Source organism: Falco rusticolus, chromosome W, assembly GCF_015220075.1.
Source record: "Falco rusticolus isolate bFalRus1 chromosome W, bFalRus1.pri, whole genome shotgun sequence".
NCBI classification, from domain to species: Eukaryota; Metazoa; Chordata; class Aves; order Falconiformes; family Falconidae; genus Falco; species Falco rusticolus.
The window spans coordinates 4649833-4668673 of NC_051209.1; the positions used below are offsets into that span (position 1 = coordinate 4649833).

The 18841-nt window shown below is 50.1% G+C and overlaps 1 protein-coding gene and 1 long non-coding RNA gene across 2 annotated transcripts in view; one reads left to right on the plus strand and one right to left on the minus strand.

Moving 5' to 3' along the window:
- Positions 1–4938: 4938 nt before the first annotated feature.
- On the plus strand, positions 4939–13166 carry LOC119140914 (spermatid-specific manchette-related protein 1-like). The gene is given in 11 exon segments (XM_037372577.1): positions 4939–5000; positions 8513–8574; positions 8577–8647; positions 10067–10078; positions 10080–10210; positions 10749–10833; positions 10836–10862; positions 10973–11048; positions 11587–11762; positions 11764–11801; positions 11900–13166. Coding segments are annotated over 11 exon segments (903 nt in total). The 3' UTR covers positions 12063–13166.
- Positions 13167–13346: 180 nt separating this feature from the next.
- LOC119140873 overlaps positions 13347–18841 on the minus strand; it is a 123296-nt gene continuing 117801 nt past the window's right edge. Inside the window, exon 3 of the long non-coding RNA XR_005101761.1 lies at positions 13347–14074. This is a non-coding gene — a long non-coding RNA (uncharacterized LOC119140873). The remainder of the gene's footprint in view (positions 14075–18841) is intronic.

Genomic DNA, 18841 nt, shown 5'->3' on the forward strand with positions numbered 1-18841 from the left:
AACACTAACTCTTCTGCACCACAGTCCCTTAAGCAGGTTATGACCATGGGGCATGTTTGTTGGCTTGTTATTGAATATGATGGATAGCCTGGCGGTATGTATTTACTGCAGATTGGGCTGGCTCTCCCTATCTGGTCTCATGTTCAGACCTTTGCTTCAGCCAGGTTTTCCTTGTGCCCTCATTGGAGATTATGCTGTGGTGACTTCCCAGGAAGATGTATAGCTATGTGGCCATTCTGGCACTGCTCTCCTTAAACCAGTCTCTGCTGCCATGGGCCAGAGAAGGCAAAAGCAAAGAGCATGGACCCTGACTCTCTGTCACAGCATTATAAAGCCCTAAAATCTACAGAGACACTGGACACTCTCCTATACTGCAGATTGCTTGCAATAAAGCAAATTGTTCCTTGTTCCAGTCTTTGCATCAAACCAGATGATCTTCTCAGGCCCCATTTTCAGTCCTAAGTCATACAGAATACCAAACAGAGGAATGCCATGGAGTATGAAAGGCTGCACCACTGTCCATCTAAATTACCATACAAATAGGATAGCTTATATTTATGCTGGTGCCTCCACAAAGGAATTTGCATTTGATGCCTCCTAAAGCCAGACTGGCTTTTTGTTAGGATTTTATGTCATTTTAGTCACCAAATTACCTGACTTTAAGCAAATTCTTTCCTTTTATCAGATGTTAATTTTTCCCTTTAATGTGAGCTGACTTTGGACTCCAGGGTCTTAGCACTCAACTCAGTCTCTACAGTCAGTCTGCAAACACCCTATTTCCAGAGATCTGTGTGAGGGGGACTATCAATACTCTCCTAGTGTTGAGGAAGGTCTCTAGATAGGATGGTCTAGTCTGCTTTTCTGGTGGTTGTTTGGTTCTTTTATTCTGGTTCTTTGGCTGAAAGAAGGCTGATGTCCAGGCAACCATCCCAAAGGATCATTTGATGTCTTATCAGACACATCTTGAAGCCAACCCTTGGCAGAGCCACTGGATCATATCTGACATTGCTGCATGTCTATCACCAACATGTGCACTCGGCCATTGGGCCTGCTATTCTGTTCTGGCTGTCTTGCCTGCAGATGCCTTGCAACTGCAAAAGCAGGTGTCCAAGCCTGATGCATGGATTTTGAAAGGGACTTCAGGACACTGTGCTACCCCGTGGATAGGATGGACTCAGCTGCTTTTGGTTTGGCTCTCTGGCTCCTTTCTCAAAAGGAGGCACCCACTCTGCTCAGCTGTATGCTGGCTGACACACTGATCTGCAATCCTGAGCATAATCCTTTCCTCTCCATGCAGAGTCTGTCCTCAAGCTGGCCTGCAAGCTGTACAAAGGCATGCAGGAGGCTTGAAAAGTACAGCGCACTGTATGTGACTCAACAGAAACATGAAGATGCTTTTGAAGAAAGGAAGGACCTAGCTGGACACCAGATGGAATGACAGGAAAAGGAAAACAAGCAGTAACTAGAAAGGTTGCCAAGTGCTGTCTTGGCCTAGGGCAGATCCCAGTTGTCTGAGTTAATCTATCTCAGTACAGTACTAATACCAGCAGGGAGCAAAGCTCACTTTCAGATGCACACACCAGAAACACTGTGTCCCTGAGCTGGCACCACAGCCAAATACTACTGTGGAGAGTCTGCTGGACTGTTAGAACACAGAAATGAGATCTAGAATCCCTTGCTGCTGTTGGCACATACTACAGATTTGCTCTAACCTCAGGCAAGTCACATCTCCTCTTGATGTATGTTCCCTTCTGCAGCACAGGGAAGAAAACTGCCTTCCCAAGATGCTACCAACACCTTGCATGGATGTTGCCAAGTGTGTGGCAGACACCACTGAGGATAGCTCTGCAAGCAAGATGCAAAAAGCACACTATAGAAGTTTTATGTGTATTTTCAAAGTACTACAAAGAACAGCAACACAACTCTGCTTTCCCTCTGTTTACCACCTTCTGATGTTGCTTGCATGTGCCAGAAAGCTACAGGGTGGAGGTTAGTAGAGAGATTAAACAGTTTTGGAGGCAGATGTTTGGCAAGGATGTGTTTCCCAGTTATTTGGCAGCTGGCTCTTGCACAGCTGGCTTCTCAATCTGCATGCTGCCACAGAGAATATGTAAGAAGATTTGGTGGACCAACAGCACCATCCCCTGCTAGTGGATTTAAGGAAGTTAAGAGTGCAACTGGGATAGTGAGTGCTGATGGGAGTGAAGAGAGCATTGAAGGGTTCCTTTGGGATATTCCCACGGCAGTTTTGTGCTCTTACTTTTAGCATCCATGTAATGATCTGAGGGTATAAACTGGCACTTTTGCCAGGGCTCTTCCTTTACCATTCTCCCTTAGAGCTCACACGGGGTATGGCCACTCTTACCTAGAATGAAGCAGGCTTTGTTACCTGGCTGCTGCTTGGCTCAGCAAGCACAGGTTGCATGTGCCACTCTAAATATACCCTGGCTTTGACTTCTACCACCCTTCAGAGCTGAGTCTTCACATCACCCTCCTTCCTATTTCTACTTCTCATATCTCAAAAGAAACATCTGCATAGATGGGCAGTGCCACAGGGCAAGCTGGGCTAGGTTGAGCCTAAGGGGAAGTCATGGGAAGGTGTTAATTTTAAGGTGCTTTTCACCTCTAAGAGAACATGGCATCCTTGTCACTTCCTTTCAAGGCTTTCCTGTGTCAGGGATTGCTCCAAACCTTGAACCACATCTCATCAGACAAACCCACCTCTGTTACAGAGCCACACAAGCCCTGAAGCAGAAGGGTCAGCAACTTAGCATAGAGGAAGAGGTGACCTGGGATTACCTACAGAAGATTAATGCCAGACTGCATTAAAACCAGGTGCAGGTTTCTCACAGGGGCTGGCATCTTTATTTTAAGTCCCTGTATTGTGCAACTGAGCTGCTGCATTGCTTCCAAAAAATTACAGCTACATCCTCTCCTTTGGCCCCCTTGACATTGGTGGCAATCCCAGGATCACAGCAGCTAAATGCTGACTGAGCACTCCTCTGACATCTTGCTGAGAAGGCAAAGGCCAAGGACTAATTGAGATTACATGGAGCAAAGCACCATGGCCCACACAACCATGCAGCAAGGCACATCACAGAGTGTCATGGACACCAGCAGGACAGGTTGCAGCTTTCCCTGGTGCCTGCAGAGAGCAGCTTTTCCCATTGCTTCCCAGACCCAGTTGCCAGCAGAAACTGGTGGTGGCTCCAAGCCTTTCTCTTTCTGTAATAAGCTGCTCCAGCAAAAAATGGATTTGCTCCTGGAAGGAGCCCATCTCACTGGTTGTGCCTGGTCTGTGGAGCCATTCCATAGTAACAAATAGTGATACAGGTGGTAAGATTGCATCAGGGAGTGGAAGGTACAAAAGAAGCCTCATTAAAATGTGACTGTCTCAGACATGTCACTGGAAACCAGCACAGCAGGCACCAGGAAAAGGCCACCAAAAGGCCATGCTGAGATAAGTCCCATTATCTACTGAGATGTTTGCCTTCCCAGAGCAGCATTTCTCCCCTAGTTGCCCATCCAGCTGCCCCAGATGAGCTCACCAGGAAGAACTGCTCTCCAACTGGGCTGCCTTCTCCCTTCTGCACTGGTCCCAAAAGAGCTGTGACTCCTTTTGTTACCCACCTTCCTCAAACCTGCATGATTTGGGAGACATGAAGTTTACTGGGAGATGTAATACAGACCCACAGAGAGAGCTGGAAAACTTGGACAAGCTCTCTTCACAACAGCCCTTCTTGTTTTTATCACCTTCATCTCCATCCCCAGTTCACTGATTTCTCTGCTCAGGTTTTTGCACAGAAAAGCTGGGATAGCAGCTGTGTTCAGCTTGTAGCTGCCTCTGTCCTGAGACAAACCCAAGGCAAACATCAGACCAGTGGGAGATCCAACAACTGTGATGGTGGGTGAGAAAGAGAGCAGGCTGGGATTTCTCATCATGTGAAGGCAGTGGGTCTGAGGGTTAGCCAGGCTAGTGTAAAACCTTGGTGTGATCCAGCAAGCTAAGCCAGCCACTTTCACCCTCCTGGGCTCAGCGCTGCGGGAGGTCTGGGACCCAAGCACCAGGTCCCAGGCTTGCCAGCCCATGTGCAAATAGACTGGAGACCTGCAGCAGAGGCACAAGTGGGAAGTCTGTTGGCTGTACCCTTGCTATGCTGGGGCAGGGCACTGTTGAGATGCTGTGGTAGGGCTGTAGTTGTGCAGGGAGAAAGACTCTTGCAGAGGATGAAGTCTTTGCAGGGGAGAAAATTCAGAAAGTGTTTTTTTCTCCCCCTTTTTGCACATTTTTAACCATTTTTACTCCTTCCACAGGGGTTAATGAACCTTCAGTTTAATAAAGAAGGAAACGAGCCACCATTAAATAGCTTTCTGAAGGGTTCTGAAAGCAGGCACCACTTGCATGCAGAGCTGGTCTGTGCCTAACATGCAACTTCCAGACCTCATTGTACATCCTGTAGTTGAGTCACCATGTGTGCTGTGGGGACTGGGATGGGAGAGTCAGCACTGACCATCATGTCAAACAGCCACAGATTCCCAAACTGACGAAGAATCAGGCCAGGAAATGGGGAAAGCAGCAGTGACAATAGAAGGATGACTAGTTGTCACAGGTAAACTTCAGTATCTATGTCCAATGGCTAGTTCTAGAATCACAAGCCTTGTTATATTGCACACGTCCTCCTTCCACTCCTTTTCTCAAAGCAGATATCATCTTCCCCCCCATCCTCCCATGCACTACTGATGAGCATCAGAGGTATGCACCAAAGTTACTCTCAGCCCAGTTCTGCATCCCTCTCTCCCACCTGAACTCAAGGCAGTCCAGACAGTTGATGGCCATCACAAGTCTTTATTTTTAGTAACTCCGCTTGGGTTTCTTTCCTTGTGTACCATAGCTTCCTCCCCGTGTACTCTAGCAGGGCAAAACAGGAAGCTCCAACCATGTCCCAAGAAGCTTTTTCGGCCCCTGGCAGCACCTTGCAGACGTACACCTCACTGGGAATGTACTGGGTCAATGTTGGTGAGATCTGGCGCTGCTGATCTTGCGTAGGTGGCAGCTGATGGGGATCCACCAGGAGAAACTGGCAGGAAGTGGCTACTGTCCCTTTTTTTTTTTTTTTTTTTTTTTTTTGAGGGAGAGGGGGATTTTTTTTGGCATTATGATTATTGTCCACCTTCCAGTGGCCAAGTTCTGGGTTGCATTAATAACTGGGTTTAATTGGCTGTCTGGGCAGATATGGAGCTTCACACCAACCTTAATAGCAAACACCACGGCTGTATCCAGAGCCTGGATACAAGCTGGGTTTGGAGAAGCCTGGCAAAGTGCTTTCAGCAGGCTCCAGGTAGCCGTTTCTGGCAGACAGGGAAATAGTACTCCTCAGAGTCCGGATCAGATCTGCACTTCCATTTCGTGTCCTTAGCTTGGAAAAAAATCAACCCAAGCAAACGCTTCCCAGGTCTCATTTCCCCATGTGGTGCCTGGTGCCCCAGGGGAGGAGATGGCAGGAGACATTTGGGGGTCACTGAAGGTAAGATCCTTTTTGGATGTATTTAATGGAAATATCTTTCAGGAGGAGAAGTCTCCTGACCTTTGTGTTAATCTCAGAGCAGGAGATGAATTTCCAGCTGTCCTTGCATATAGTGAAACATAGCTGAAACAGCCAAATGCAAAGTACAGTTAAATGTAGGGTTTGACCTGAATAACCTTTTAATTAGGAAGATGAATTTGTTGTAGCTTGACTTTAGTCCATGTTAGGAACCTGCTAATCATTTGACATGCAGAGTGTATTAATGCTCCACTTGGCCATTGGTTTTATTATCTGGGTTTGGGAGTTTTTTCACTCCTGAAGCATCAGTCTGCATCTTGTATGGTTTTTTTTTTCTTTTTTCCTGTTCAGAACATGTAGCACACTGTTGTACTACTGTTCCTATCTGTGCAGAGTATTGCCTTAAACAGATCAGTTGTGTTGTGGTTTGGTTTGGGTTGTCTTTTTTCTACCATCAGTTTTATGCATTAATTTATTTTAAAATGTGGGGTTTTTTGAAAAACATGAAATGTATAATAGTTTTTTTTAACATTTCCATTGCAGTATTTATCATTGTTACTGTCTGTGTGTAGTGTAACAGAATTAATATTAAACAGCATACATATGAAAAACAGCCTGCCAGACTGTCATTGGAGCGAACTGTGGTGAGAGGGTATGAACCACACCATCTCATCTGAGCCCCCAGCAATCGCAGATACTGAAATTGAGGGGGCAGCCTTCATTCCATGGCCAATACCAGCTGCTTGGGCTCAGTAGAAGCAGCTGATGTGGAGTTGTGCTATATGGCACAGTTAAACCCACTGGGGCCAACCAGCCCCCAGCCAGCATTTGGGAAGGCTTCTCCTCAAGGCAGTAGGAAGGCACATTGGGTGGGACCCAGCCCCTGCACCTGGGCTACACCTCTCCTCCTGACAGCTACAGAAGCAGAAGGAAGTGCTGCATCTATACAACATTGATGGGTGAAATAACCTTTTCTCCAGCCTTGCAGTCATTCCTGCCCCTTAAAGCTGTTGGCATAAGAATCAAGCACTGATTTTATAGTCTAACATCAGCAGCTGGAAACCCTAGGGACTGCTGGGGACAGGGGACAGCTATGGGGGGCCACTGGCTCACTCTGACAGCTGACCCAGTGCAGGGTGAGTCATCCCCCCAACCAAAAGGCTCAGACCCCACCTCTCTTCAGAGTGGTGCTCCCCAGATTGTGCCCCAAGGCCACAGGAGTGAGGAGGGAGAGGCATCACTGACATCCCTGTGTCCACCCTCTTCCCCCCCCCCCCGGCTCCCAGGAGGGGACAGGGCCTGAGCCTGGCTCAACAGAGACCAGCAGGGCATGAAAAAAATCAATGGCAGATTTTCTTCATTTCAACAGCACGTTAATCACATTTACCTGGATGCATTTGGGTGCCCTAGGCTGCCCAGCCCCACCATCCCACAACAAAAAGAGCAGGGCTCAGCAGCCCTTCAGGAGGACAGGTTGGCATCCACCCTGCCAAGATGGACATGAGTCTTCACTGGTCATCCCCAAAAACATGGCAGCAGAGGGGTTGGGCTTCTGCGAGCCCTCACAGGGCTGGAGGCGGGAGCAGAGCGGGTCTCTGAGTCAGCACTGTGTGACAAGCCAAGCCAGAGTAGGGTTTCTGCTCAGCTCACCATCTCAGAGAAAAGCAAACCCGGTTCACGCATATCCCTCCCTGTCATAACCTGACTGCCTCTGTGCTGAGATAGATAAGGATTGCTTACTCCAGCTGCAGAGCCCATCACAGCACTCAAGACAGAAGAGCAAATGAACCGCACAGGGTCACCTAAATCCAACTTTTTAATTAAAAAGGGCAGACAGAGCAGGTGGTAAGTCCCCTGGCTACCCCAGCAGACTGAGCCAGAAGTGCCTGGTGCTGTACCCTGGCTGCACAGGTGCAGCGCTGTGTGCACACAGTTGGGTTACTGCAAGATTTCCAAGGAAATATGGGAGAGAGGGGCTGGAAAAACAACTACTGATCCTGCACCTCCCAAAATAAAATTATCTTGACTAGGATCAGCTGAAACTGTTTCCTACCATTGTTAAGCTAATTGCCTGCAGGAGGGGAGGAAGCCCAGAGCCAAGACAAAGCTAGGAGGGTGCAGCTGTGGCCATGGAGTGATGCAGTGTCATGGTTTAACCCTAGCTAGCAACCAAGCACTACGCAGCTGCTTGCTCATTACCCCCACCACCACCACCTGGAGAGGTGGGGAGGGGAACTGGAAAGGGATGTAAAACTTGAGGGTTGAGATAAGAACAATTTAATAATTTAAATAGAATAAAAAGGTAAGAACAATAATAATAACAACAGTTATAATGGAAAGGTGGGGAAAAGGAACAAAATCCAAAGGAAAAGGGAGAAAGGAAAACAAGTGATGCATAGTACAACTGCTCACCACCTGCTGACCGATGCCCAGCCAGTACCTGAGCAACGATCCCCAGGCCCCAGTTAACTCCCCAAGTTTATATACCAAGCACGACGTCCCATGGTATGGAACACCTCTTTGGCTGGTTCAAGTCAGATGACCTGGCTGTGTCCCTTCCCAGTTTCTTGTGACCCTCCAACCCTCTGGCTGGCAAGGCCTGAGAAACCAAAAAGTCCTTGACTTAGTATAAACATTACCCAGCAAGAACTAAAAACATCAGTGTGCTATCAACATTGTTCTCATATCAGAGCCAAAACACAGAACTGTACTAGCTACTAAGAAGAAAGTTAACTCCATCCCAGCCAAAATCAGGACATGCAGGCAGCAATTGTGCCCTAGCCTGGGACCTGTTATTCTTGGTAGTGCAGCCACAGGGCTGACAGTCATCAAATCTCCCTTCTCTTACACTATGATATCACCAATGGCTTAAGCACCACCCTGGGCTGGTAGAGCAGTAGCACCAGAGCCCTATTCCCTTTCCTGAGTGGGCTGGGAGCCTCCAGCTCCATGCAGTGCTGCTGATCCAGTGGGGTACCCTGGGACCCTCCAGGAAAACACAAGACCCCTGTCAGTACTTACACTGACTCCTACTGCCGGTCAAAAAGACCATCCAAGAGCAGGCTCCACTGCAGCTCTGGAAAGAAAATAAGTTTGTGATGCAAGTAAATGCCACAGGAGAAGGAAACCTTAGGACAGGGGTCCTCAAACTACAGCCCGTGGGCTGGATACAGCCCCCCCAGGGTCCTCAATCCGGCCCCTGGTATTTACAGAACCCCCCTGCCCCCCCCCCCCCCCCCCCCCCCCGGGGGTTGGGGGGGGGGAACCAAGCAGCCGCAGATGACCTCCTGCCACTTCATCTGCGCACCGGCCCCCTGTTTAAAAAGTTTGAGGACCCTTGCCTTAGGATTTCTACCCCAACCTGGTTGTGGGTGCTTGGTGCCGGGCAGGTGGTATGGGGACTCATGATGTGCCTTGCTGCACGGCTGTAATGGGGGGGGGGTCATGCTCCCTGGTTTGCAAAATGTTTAATACCCCACAGCCTGTGCTTGCTGGCTTCTTGTCTCCTGGAGCTGCACCCTGCAGTGGCTTCAGGCTTATGGGGCAGGTGGTTGCCAGTACAAGTTCTCACGTTAGCCCTGTCCATCAGTAGGTTTCAGAGTGTGCAGGGAGAAGGATCTTGATGAGGAAGGGGAAACTGAAGGAGTGGCATAGCTCAGCCCAAGGCTGATGCCTAACACGATGGTGATGGGGGAGCAGATCAGGTGGCTCTGAGAACTGCTCCAACACACAGCTTGCAGGCTTGGCTCAGCTTGGGGGGGGGGGGGGGCTCTATGCCAGGGAGACCCTACAGGGGCCAGGTGGGAGATCTGAGCGCTGCAACACCTCTCCCAGCCCTAGTCCTGGAGGAATCCCTGAGCCGTGTTATCACTCTGGGCGGGGTGTCTGTGGGACATCACACGCATGCTGTGGAAGTGCAGCTCTCCCCACATGGGCTAAAAAGAATGCAGGCTCCAATGTGAAGCACATTGCAAACTGGCTCATCTCTTGCAGCCTTGCTAGACTGTGCATTATAATAAGGGAGCTGGCAGAGAGCATGGAGAGGGATGTCACCACTGTGCAGGGACAGAAATGGCTCATGCAACCGGAGTACCTGTCTGCCCTGCAAGACCCCAGCCCTCTTGGGCTTTGTCAGCTGTAGGAAATTGGCTTTATCCTGTAACCCGCTTCTCAACCTCTGCTGGCCCCATACCTGGCAGCCCCAGTGCACCCACCCCATATCCTGCTCTGCAAAGCTCCCAGATGCCTACGGACACCCTGGGTGCAGGGGGAAAGGAGCCAGTGATGCCTGGCCATTTTCCATCCCCCAGCTTTGGGCGAGTGGGAAGCTTTTCAGGGTGAAATCACGGTGCTGCTGCAGCCCCCATGATCACCCACCACAGAGGAGTGGGGCTTGGCGCTTGTGGCAGGTCTCTGGTGTTAGACCCTGCCCAGTAATCGGCTTCACCGTGTGCCCCAACACCCACGAAGGCAGGCACTGCCGTATGGCCTGGGCATCTCTCCCCACTCACTGCTGTCTCTAGGGATTAATGATGACCCCTGGTGCAAAATCTGGCAAGCCAATGTCAGCCTGAGCAGCTGATTAAGGCAGTGATGCAGAAGTACTACAGGAATGCCATCAGCCCTGCTGGCTGGCCAGGTCTGAAGGTACTGCTGAAGTCCCAACCATCCCCCTCCCAGCATCACACAGGGCATGTCCCCATGGGTCATGGGGACAAGGTCTGAGGGTAGTGGGAGCAGCTCTGTTCATCCCCCCCTTTTGCATCCTGTGTTCCCCCCCACAGTGGTGAAGAGGCCCTCCCTCAGCATCTGCACTTGTGGCTTTGATGTGGCTGCCCATACCCATCTCCACACTGAGACTGTCCTGGTCCCAGGGATGTCTGCAGATCCCCAGAGCTCGCTCCCCGGGTGGCCCCTAAATACCCCCTGGTTGTAGGTACTGCCTGGGGGACGCCCTCCTGGCATACCATATCTTCCAGGGACCAAGGTTGTGTGAGCAAGGATGAGTGAGTGACTGATTGGCTGGAAGTGGTGGGTGTCACCTCCATACAGAAATTTAACAAGGACTCTGGGAGCAGCACCTCTGACAAGCCCTCTGGCCCCATGGCACTGCATTTGGGGGAGAGGGGGAACAGTCGGGATGCTCTGGCCATCCCCTGCATCTCTGGTACCACAGGACACCACTGCTTGTCGCTTTCATGTTGTGAAGTACAAAACAGTTTTTGTCAAGGAAGACAAATACATCCCCTGGAGAATGGGTCCCTACAACAGCACAGCCTGGAATAAGCACTCTCCTCCTACCTCCCCCTCCTGCCCAAGGTCGGGTCTGGCCCCTCCTGCCCCACCCCCTCAAACCAGAGCTGCCAGCACCTCAGGCGCTGCAGAGAAAGAGTGGCAATCCTGCAAAGGCGTGCCATTGCTCCTTGCAGGACACAAGGATGGAGACCTTCCTGCACAACATACCCATGCCATGCCACCCAAAACGTGCCTGCCTCAATCAATCTGATAACTACTGAAGAGGGTCCCCCATGGAGAGTCGGCCAAGTCACGACAATCACACCAATATGGCTACATGCTGTGTTCACTTTATTAAACAAACAGGTCATATTTATAACTTAAACCAACCGCTCACACGACTCTACACACAGGTGATTGGATAAGAGTCTCTGGCCACGCGGGCGTCCGTGTCACTGATCGGTGAGCATGCTGCAGGCACCTGATCAGAGTGTGCCAATGACAGTGTGTGGATTTCTTGGTTCCCAGGACTTGCTCTGCACCTGGCTTCTTGTTTGTGCACAGCTTGTTTTCTTTCTCACACTGCTTGTTCCAAGGACAATTTAAAGTTACTCTGCAGCTTCAACTATCAGGCCTGGGTTGTCCAACACGGACAATGGTAACATATGTCCTCAGTCCTTTAAAAATTCCTCTACAAACTACCATTGCCCTGCCCCTGTGCTTCTGCTGTAGCTGTGCCTGTGCCGTGCCAGCAGCTGACAGGCTGGTTGCTCCTCCTCATCCTTACCCTTGCCATCCCTCTGCTTGCAGAGGGAGGTGGCCACCAATATGCTGCACAGGCTGTCACGGCTCTCGCCACTGTCCCTGCAGCCTGTGTATACTGTGATGGGGAGGGGATCCTTCCAGGGCTACTACAGCCCCTGCTCTGGGCACCACTACTGCCTGTGAAGGATGGGCTACTACATCAGTGGGGGCCCCACCATTCAGAAGGCATCTCCACATGCTAGCAGAGAGGGCTGTAAAGCTGAGATGGCTTTCCATGGGATGGGATGGGTTGGGTTGGGATGCACATGACCTGTTCTCGAGGCCACTGCTCACCCTACTTCTGCTGTCTCTTGCATGAATATCCTGTGCTGCAGTTACAGCCCCACAGCAATGGTCTGTGCATCTACACATCACCCCAAGCCATCCTCCCTGTACACAAACCCTAGGTGCAGACAGGTTCAATGGGGAGAGTGCTCCAGGCAGGGTGCCCTGGGGGAAAAGCCTATTATTTTTTCCTGACACCAGCCAGCCACTAGGTCTCTTTTCATTAGGTTTTCATGCAAAATTACTCAGAGGATTATTCTGGGGGTGATGATATGGGCTGCGGACCCTGAGGGGTAACAGGTCCCATCATGTTGCCCACACAGGCAGCAATGCAGCTGCTGCACCTCCGTCTCACAGGATAAATGGACATGACTGGATGCCATTATGATGCTGGGCTCTGGAGTGTGTTGTTGCCACCTGCAGAGAAGCAGTGACCAAATTTACTCCCAGGGCAGACGTTTCTATTCTCGGTCTTATCCTGCAATCCTTGGGACTGTATGGCACCTGAAATCTTGCTGGCACCCCTAAGCCTGACTGCATATAGCTCAGCATCTCTCAGATTTTTGGGGCCACATCAGTGTTTCCTGTGCTGCTCTTGTATTTTCTGTCATCATCACTTGCTCTTATCCAAGAACCTGTTCTCTGGTCACAGTGTTCTTCCCACAGTAATCAGCCCTGTCCCTTACCTGCTGCAGGTCCAGCAGCACCTTTTAATCCCCACATGTTTACCTTTAGGATGTCTCCATTGCTGAGGCAGCTCTTTTCCTGGAACAGCCTTGAGGAAGCAGCAAAGGGCAAGGAGAGGCTGTTCAACCAGCTTAGTCATCACTCTGCTACTACATCAACCCCCACAGTCCAAAATTAGGCTTCAGGCTTGCAGAAAACATGCAATTGGCTTTAAATTCGTGAGCCCAGAAGCTAAAACCAAACAACAAGAACAAACTGAGAGTGCTGGGTTCCCTGTAGATGTCCCTATGCCCAAGCTTTGGTGAGATGCTTCTCAAGGTTTTCTCTGCTGAGAAACAGGCAGATTTGCTTGGACTTGCATGGCTCTGTGAATGAAGGTTTTAGGTAAATGACAGTGCAAGGGTGAGTGGGCATTTGCAGGGTGGGAGACCCACTGGAAGCAGCTGACTGAGATGGCAATGCCAGGGAGCTTCAGCTCTTCTTTCTGGGCTTTGCTTTGGTCTCAGCACCCAAAGACACACCCCAAAGTGGATGGGGGCAGCTGTGTGTCTGCTTCTTGCCCCTAAATGATGCAGGCAGCCAGAAGCATGTTTTCTGCTCTTCCTCACTGGAGTTTCATCCTCCTATGGCTGCTAACTTTATCTCCTCTCTTAGGTGGGACACAAACCACTTCAAGAAGACAGGAGTCCAGAGAGACAGCTACACCATTGTCACGGTCCACTCAGTGGACTCATGATGGTTCGTTTACTATGATCTTGAGGCACAAAAAAAAAAGGCGACCACACCAAGGGGTTATGCTTTGATCAAACAGCGCAACTTTATTGTTTGCCCGTAAAGCGGCATGCAGTAAATAGAGTGACAGGAAGGGAAGAAAAGGTAAAGTAAAAAGAAAAGGAAAGAGGATTATAGCTACCACCACAGGTCCAAGGTGTCCCTATAGTCCCAGGACCAGGCAGCATCCCACCAGTCCTTCCGATTGTCGTGATCCTTCGTGGGGAAGATCTTCAAAGTTCGGTTGCTAAGGAGCCATCTTTTATGCCAAGCAACACACCTTGCTCCTCCTCTGGCCCATGGATTGTTGCCAGTCTCTGCCTTCTTGAGCAAGGTTACCACCCATGTCCAAAGAGGAGTGCCTGAGGCGTGGTTTGCCTTAGAGGCGAGTAGCTTCAGACCAGGAGGAGTGTTTTTGTATTATAATGATATTACAATGGAGAAAGTTCACCTGAAGTTCAATTTTTCTGGTTTGTTGCTACGACAGTGGTTGTGATCCATCTTCTGGACAGCGGTTATGTGGCCTTATTTTAGTTGTACCTTTCAGTCCCAGGTAGCAGGGAGCGGCATAGTACTCCTCGTACCATACAGTTCTCTTTCCCAGGGTCTTTGTGTCTTGGTGTCCATGAGGACCACATTCCATCTCCAGGTCTCTGTTGGCAATGTTGAGACAATATTGTTCTCTTTGGACTGACTCTTACAACCATCCACTCTGAGTTTGCTTTGGAGGCTTACTCTGCCTCATAGCACTGGTGAAGAGAAAAGATGAACTTTCATTAAAACTGGCTTGAGCAACCATTCCCCTCAGACCTTTTCCTACAAGCTGGGGAAGTCCCCAGGGAAGGGGAATAAAATTCAGTGACTGCTGGCTTGGTGTGCACTTTAACAACCCTCAGGGTCTGGTGTCCTGCCACCACCTGGCACACAAGGAAAAGCTTTCAGAGCATAGTAACAGAGCCAGAAATAAAAGCAATTGTTGATACCAGTATTTGTCAACTCCACTCTGAGCTGATTAGCATGTGCTTGCTTTTGTCAAGTTATCCAGGAGGAGCTGCCAAACATCTGGGAGGCTGAGCGCTGACATGGACTAAATAAGGAGGAGGAATTGAAAGCAGCACTTAATTAATGAAGTCATGAAATGCCCTTCTCAGAGGAAGATCTGGGAGCCCAGTATCAGCAGGGAACACCACCCAGAGCCTCCCACACATGCTTTGGAATATAAACTGTGGTACTCACAGGAGGGATGTTCTAGCATGGAGCCATCTGGGTCTCCATGTCCCCATGGGGCAGCACTGCTGCCAAGCTGTGCCCACCCCAAGCAGCACCTGAACACCACTAGGGACAGGGAAAGACCCATGAAAACTCCATCCCCTGGCAGCTAGGGCATCCCAGTGCAGGCCGCCCACCACCACCGCCACCAAACCCCAGCACAGCCCCAGGGGAAGGTATCAACCCCTAAGTGCCCCTGGGCATCCCCAGCAGTACCAATCCCCGGGGAGCCCCATCGGCTCCAACTCCCGGAGCAGCACCGCCGCCACCAGTGCTGCGGCCGCCGGGGAGCTGTGGGGGCTGAACTACATCTCCCAGCGGGGAGCGTCAAGATGGTGGGATGCACCCAACACCAGAACCGCTGCGGACCTCCGGGTGCGCTCATCCCCGGTGCCCCCTGCTCTGTCCCCAGTGTCGCGCAGAGCACAGCTATGGCCCAGCGTCGCCTGTAAGTTTGCCGGCTCCCGGGGCTGCCCCCTGGGAAAAGATGCTGCAGCCTCCGGGGGAAGTTTGGGGTGTGCATCTCCCGGTATGAGGGGGATTACCCGGCTCCCGGAGGGAGGGGTCTGGGGGCTGGAGGTGGACAGGGGGGTGCCCCGTCCCGCAGGCCCCAGGCTCAGCCGGCAGTGACGCCTGCCTGCTCGCAAAGTCCCGCAGGGAGGGAGGGGTGTCAGTGCAAACTTGCACCCTAACCTTTGGAGTGCAAGCCTTGTGCAAGTTTTTCTTGTGATGGTGTCATGATTTAATCCTGGCCAGCAACTAAGCACCACACAGCCGCTCACACAGTCCCTGCTGGTGGGATGGGTGAGAGAATCAGAAGGGTAAAAGTGAGAAAACTCATGGGTTGAGATAAAGACAGTTTAATAATTGAAATAAAATATTATAGTAATAATAAAAAAGGAAAATAACAGAGAGAAATAAAACCGAGGAAAGACAAGTGATGCAAATGAAAACAATTGCTCACCACCGACCAACTGATGCCCAGCCAGCTCCTGAGCAGCCCCCCCCCCCCCCAGCTTTATATGCTGAACATGACATCATATAGTATGGAATATCCCTTTGGTCAGTTGGGGTCAGCTGTCCTGGCTGTTCCCCCTCCCAACTTTTTGTGCACCCCCAGCCTACTTGCTTGGTGGGGCTGTATGAGGAGCAGAAAAGGCCTTGACTCTGTGTAAGCACTGCTCAGCAGTAATGGAAACATCCCTGTATTATCAACACTGTTTCCAGCACAAATCCAAAACATAGCCCCATACTAGCTACTGTGAAGAAAATTAACTCTATCCCAGCCAAAACCAGCACAGATGGGTAGGGGTCTTTCCATCCAGAGAAGATTAATGGAGCCCTGAGATGTGTCCCTGGCTCTGATTGCAACGTGCACCTTCAACTTTTACCGCTAGACAGATGTTTGGCAATGGAAACTTCAGCAGATGGGTTTACACAGCGTGTTGTGCAATGTGCCAGGTTGGGTTTGGAGTGGTTTCTGGGACAGCCCCTCCATCAGAAAGTGCCAGCAGTAGCAGTGAGCAGCCAGAGCTGTTTGAGAAGGCACAAATCCTTTCTCCTTTTCCCCTCCCTCTTGGGATACTTGTGGACCCCAAAGGGCAAGTGCCCAGCACAGCAGGCATCCGCAGTCCAGCAGGGGGTGAAGGTGGGGTGGTTGTGTCTGCATGGCTGGATATGCATGTGGAAGAGCCGCCAGCAATCATTTTAAGAGACTGATGATTGGTTTTGGCCCAAGGGTGGCCAGCATCACTGGCACTGTTGGATACAGGTGGAAATTTGGAGTCTCAAGTTGCCAGCCCAGCTCCGAGAGCCATCTGCTGCTCTCTGGAGTTGCCAGTACCTGGAGTTTTGTGGTGACTCAATGGCTGTGCTGGAGGGCTGTGCTTAGATTTCTTCCTATTTCTTCCCCAAGTCTCTTTGTAGCACTTGGGTGCTGGGGTGGGCTCAGGTTTCAGCCTGCCTCAGTATCTAAAATGTTGAGCACTCCTGTCATGGTTTAGGCAACTAAGCACCACCCAGCCGCTCACTCACTCCCCCCTCACCCAGAGGGATGGGAAGGAGAATAAGAAAGGAATGTAAAACTCGATGGTTGAGGTGAGAACAATTTAATAGGTAAAGCAAAAGCTGCACATGCAAGCAAAGCAAAACAAGGAATTCATTCACTACTTTCCACGAGCAGGCAGGTGTTCGGCCATCCCCAGGAAAGAAGGGCTCCATCACATGTAACAGTTACTCAGGAAGACAAATGCCATAATGCCCCCTCTTCCTTTTTCGTCCGCCAGCTTTTATACTCAGCATAATGTAATATGGTATGGAATATCCCTTTGGCTAGTTTGGGTCACCTGTCCTGGCTGTGTCCCCTCCCAATTTCCTGTGCCCCTCCAGCACTCTTGCTGGCAGGGCCTGAGAAACTGAAAAGTCCTTGACTTAGGATAAACATTACCTAGCAACAACTAACAAACATCAGTGTCCTATCAACATTGTTCTCACACCAAATCCAAAACACATCACTGCACCAGCTACTAAAAAGAAAATTAACTCTATCCCAGCTGAAATCAGGACAAATCCCAAAGCACTGAATCGGATCTTTTAAGAGAGGATCTTGGGAGGCAAAATGAGGTACTGGGTCCCACTGTTGGGCAGTTTGTCATGGAGGTTGGGGATGAGCAGGAGTGAGATTCACACCCGTGGGAGCACTGGGGAGAGAGGCACCAGGGGAGACTTGAGGTCGACCCTTGGGTTTTTGGAGTTGGGAATACAGCGGATTGGATGCCCACTATATTCCAACTGAAATCATGGAAGTGATTGTGAACTGGCCAGAAGGCAAAGATTTCAGAATGTCACCAGAGTAAGAGGTGACACATGCTGAAGGAGCCCCATTGTATAATAAATTGCCAGAACATGAGAAGCAATATGCCCTGTTTACTGATGGGTCCTGCCATATTGTAGGAAAGCATCGGAGGTGGAAAGCGGCTATATGGAGTCTCCTATGACAAGTCGCAGATACTGCTGAAGGACAAGGTGAATCAAGCCAGTTTGCAGAAGTGAAAGATATCCAACTGTCTTAGGACAGTGCTGAATGAGAAAAAATGGTCAATACTTCTATACTGACTCATGGATGATGGCAAATGCCCTGCGGGGGTGGTTTCAGCAATGGAAGCAGAGCAATTGGCAATGCAGAGGTAAACCCATCTGGGCTGCTGCATTGTGGCAAGGTATCGCTGCTTGGGTGGAGAACCTGGTTGTGAAGGCACATCATGTACATGCTCACGTACCCAAGAGTCAGGCCACTGAAGAACATCAAAACAACCAGCAGGTAGATCAAGCAGCCAAGACTGAAGTGGCTCAGGTAGATTTGGGTCGGCAACATAAGGGTGAATTATTCATAGCTCAATGGGCCTGTGACCTCAGGCCATCAAGTAAGAGATGCAACATATAGATGGGCTTGTGATCGAGGGGTGGACTTGACCATGGGCACTATCACGCAGGTCATTCATGAATGTGAAATGTACTGTAAGCAAGCCAAGCAGATAAAGCCTCTTTGGTATGGAGGACAATGGCTGAAATATACATATGGGGAGGCTTGGCAGGTCTATTTATACTATATCACACTCCCACAGACCCGCCAAGACAAGCAACACACGCTTACAACGGTGGAAGCAACCACTGGATGGCTGGAAACGTACCCTGTGCCCCATGCCACTGCCCAGAAACACTCTCCTGGGCCTTGAAAAGCAAGTCTTATGGCAACACGGCACCCCAGAAAGAACAGAGTCAGACAACAGAACTAATTTCCAGAACAACCTCATAAGACACCTGGGCAAAGAGCATGGCACTGAGTGGGTATATCATATCCCCTTATCATGCACCAGCCTCTGGGAAAACTGAACAATGTAATGGACTGTTAAAGACTACACTGAGAGCAATGGGTGGTGGGACTTTCAAACATTGGGATACTCATCTAGCAAAAGCCACCTGGTAAGTCAATACTAGAGGATCTGCCAATCAAAAGGGCCCTGCCCAGTCAAAGCTTTTACATACTGTAGAAGGGGAGAAAGTTCCTGTAGTGCATGTAAAAAAATATGCTTGGGAAAACAGTGTGGGTTATTCCTACCTCAAACGAAGTCAACCCCATTTGTGGGATTGCTGTTACTCAGGGACCTGGGTGCACTTGGTGGGTAATGCGGGAGGATGGGGAAGTTTGATGTGTGTCTCAAGAGAACTTGATTTTAGGGTGAAAACAG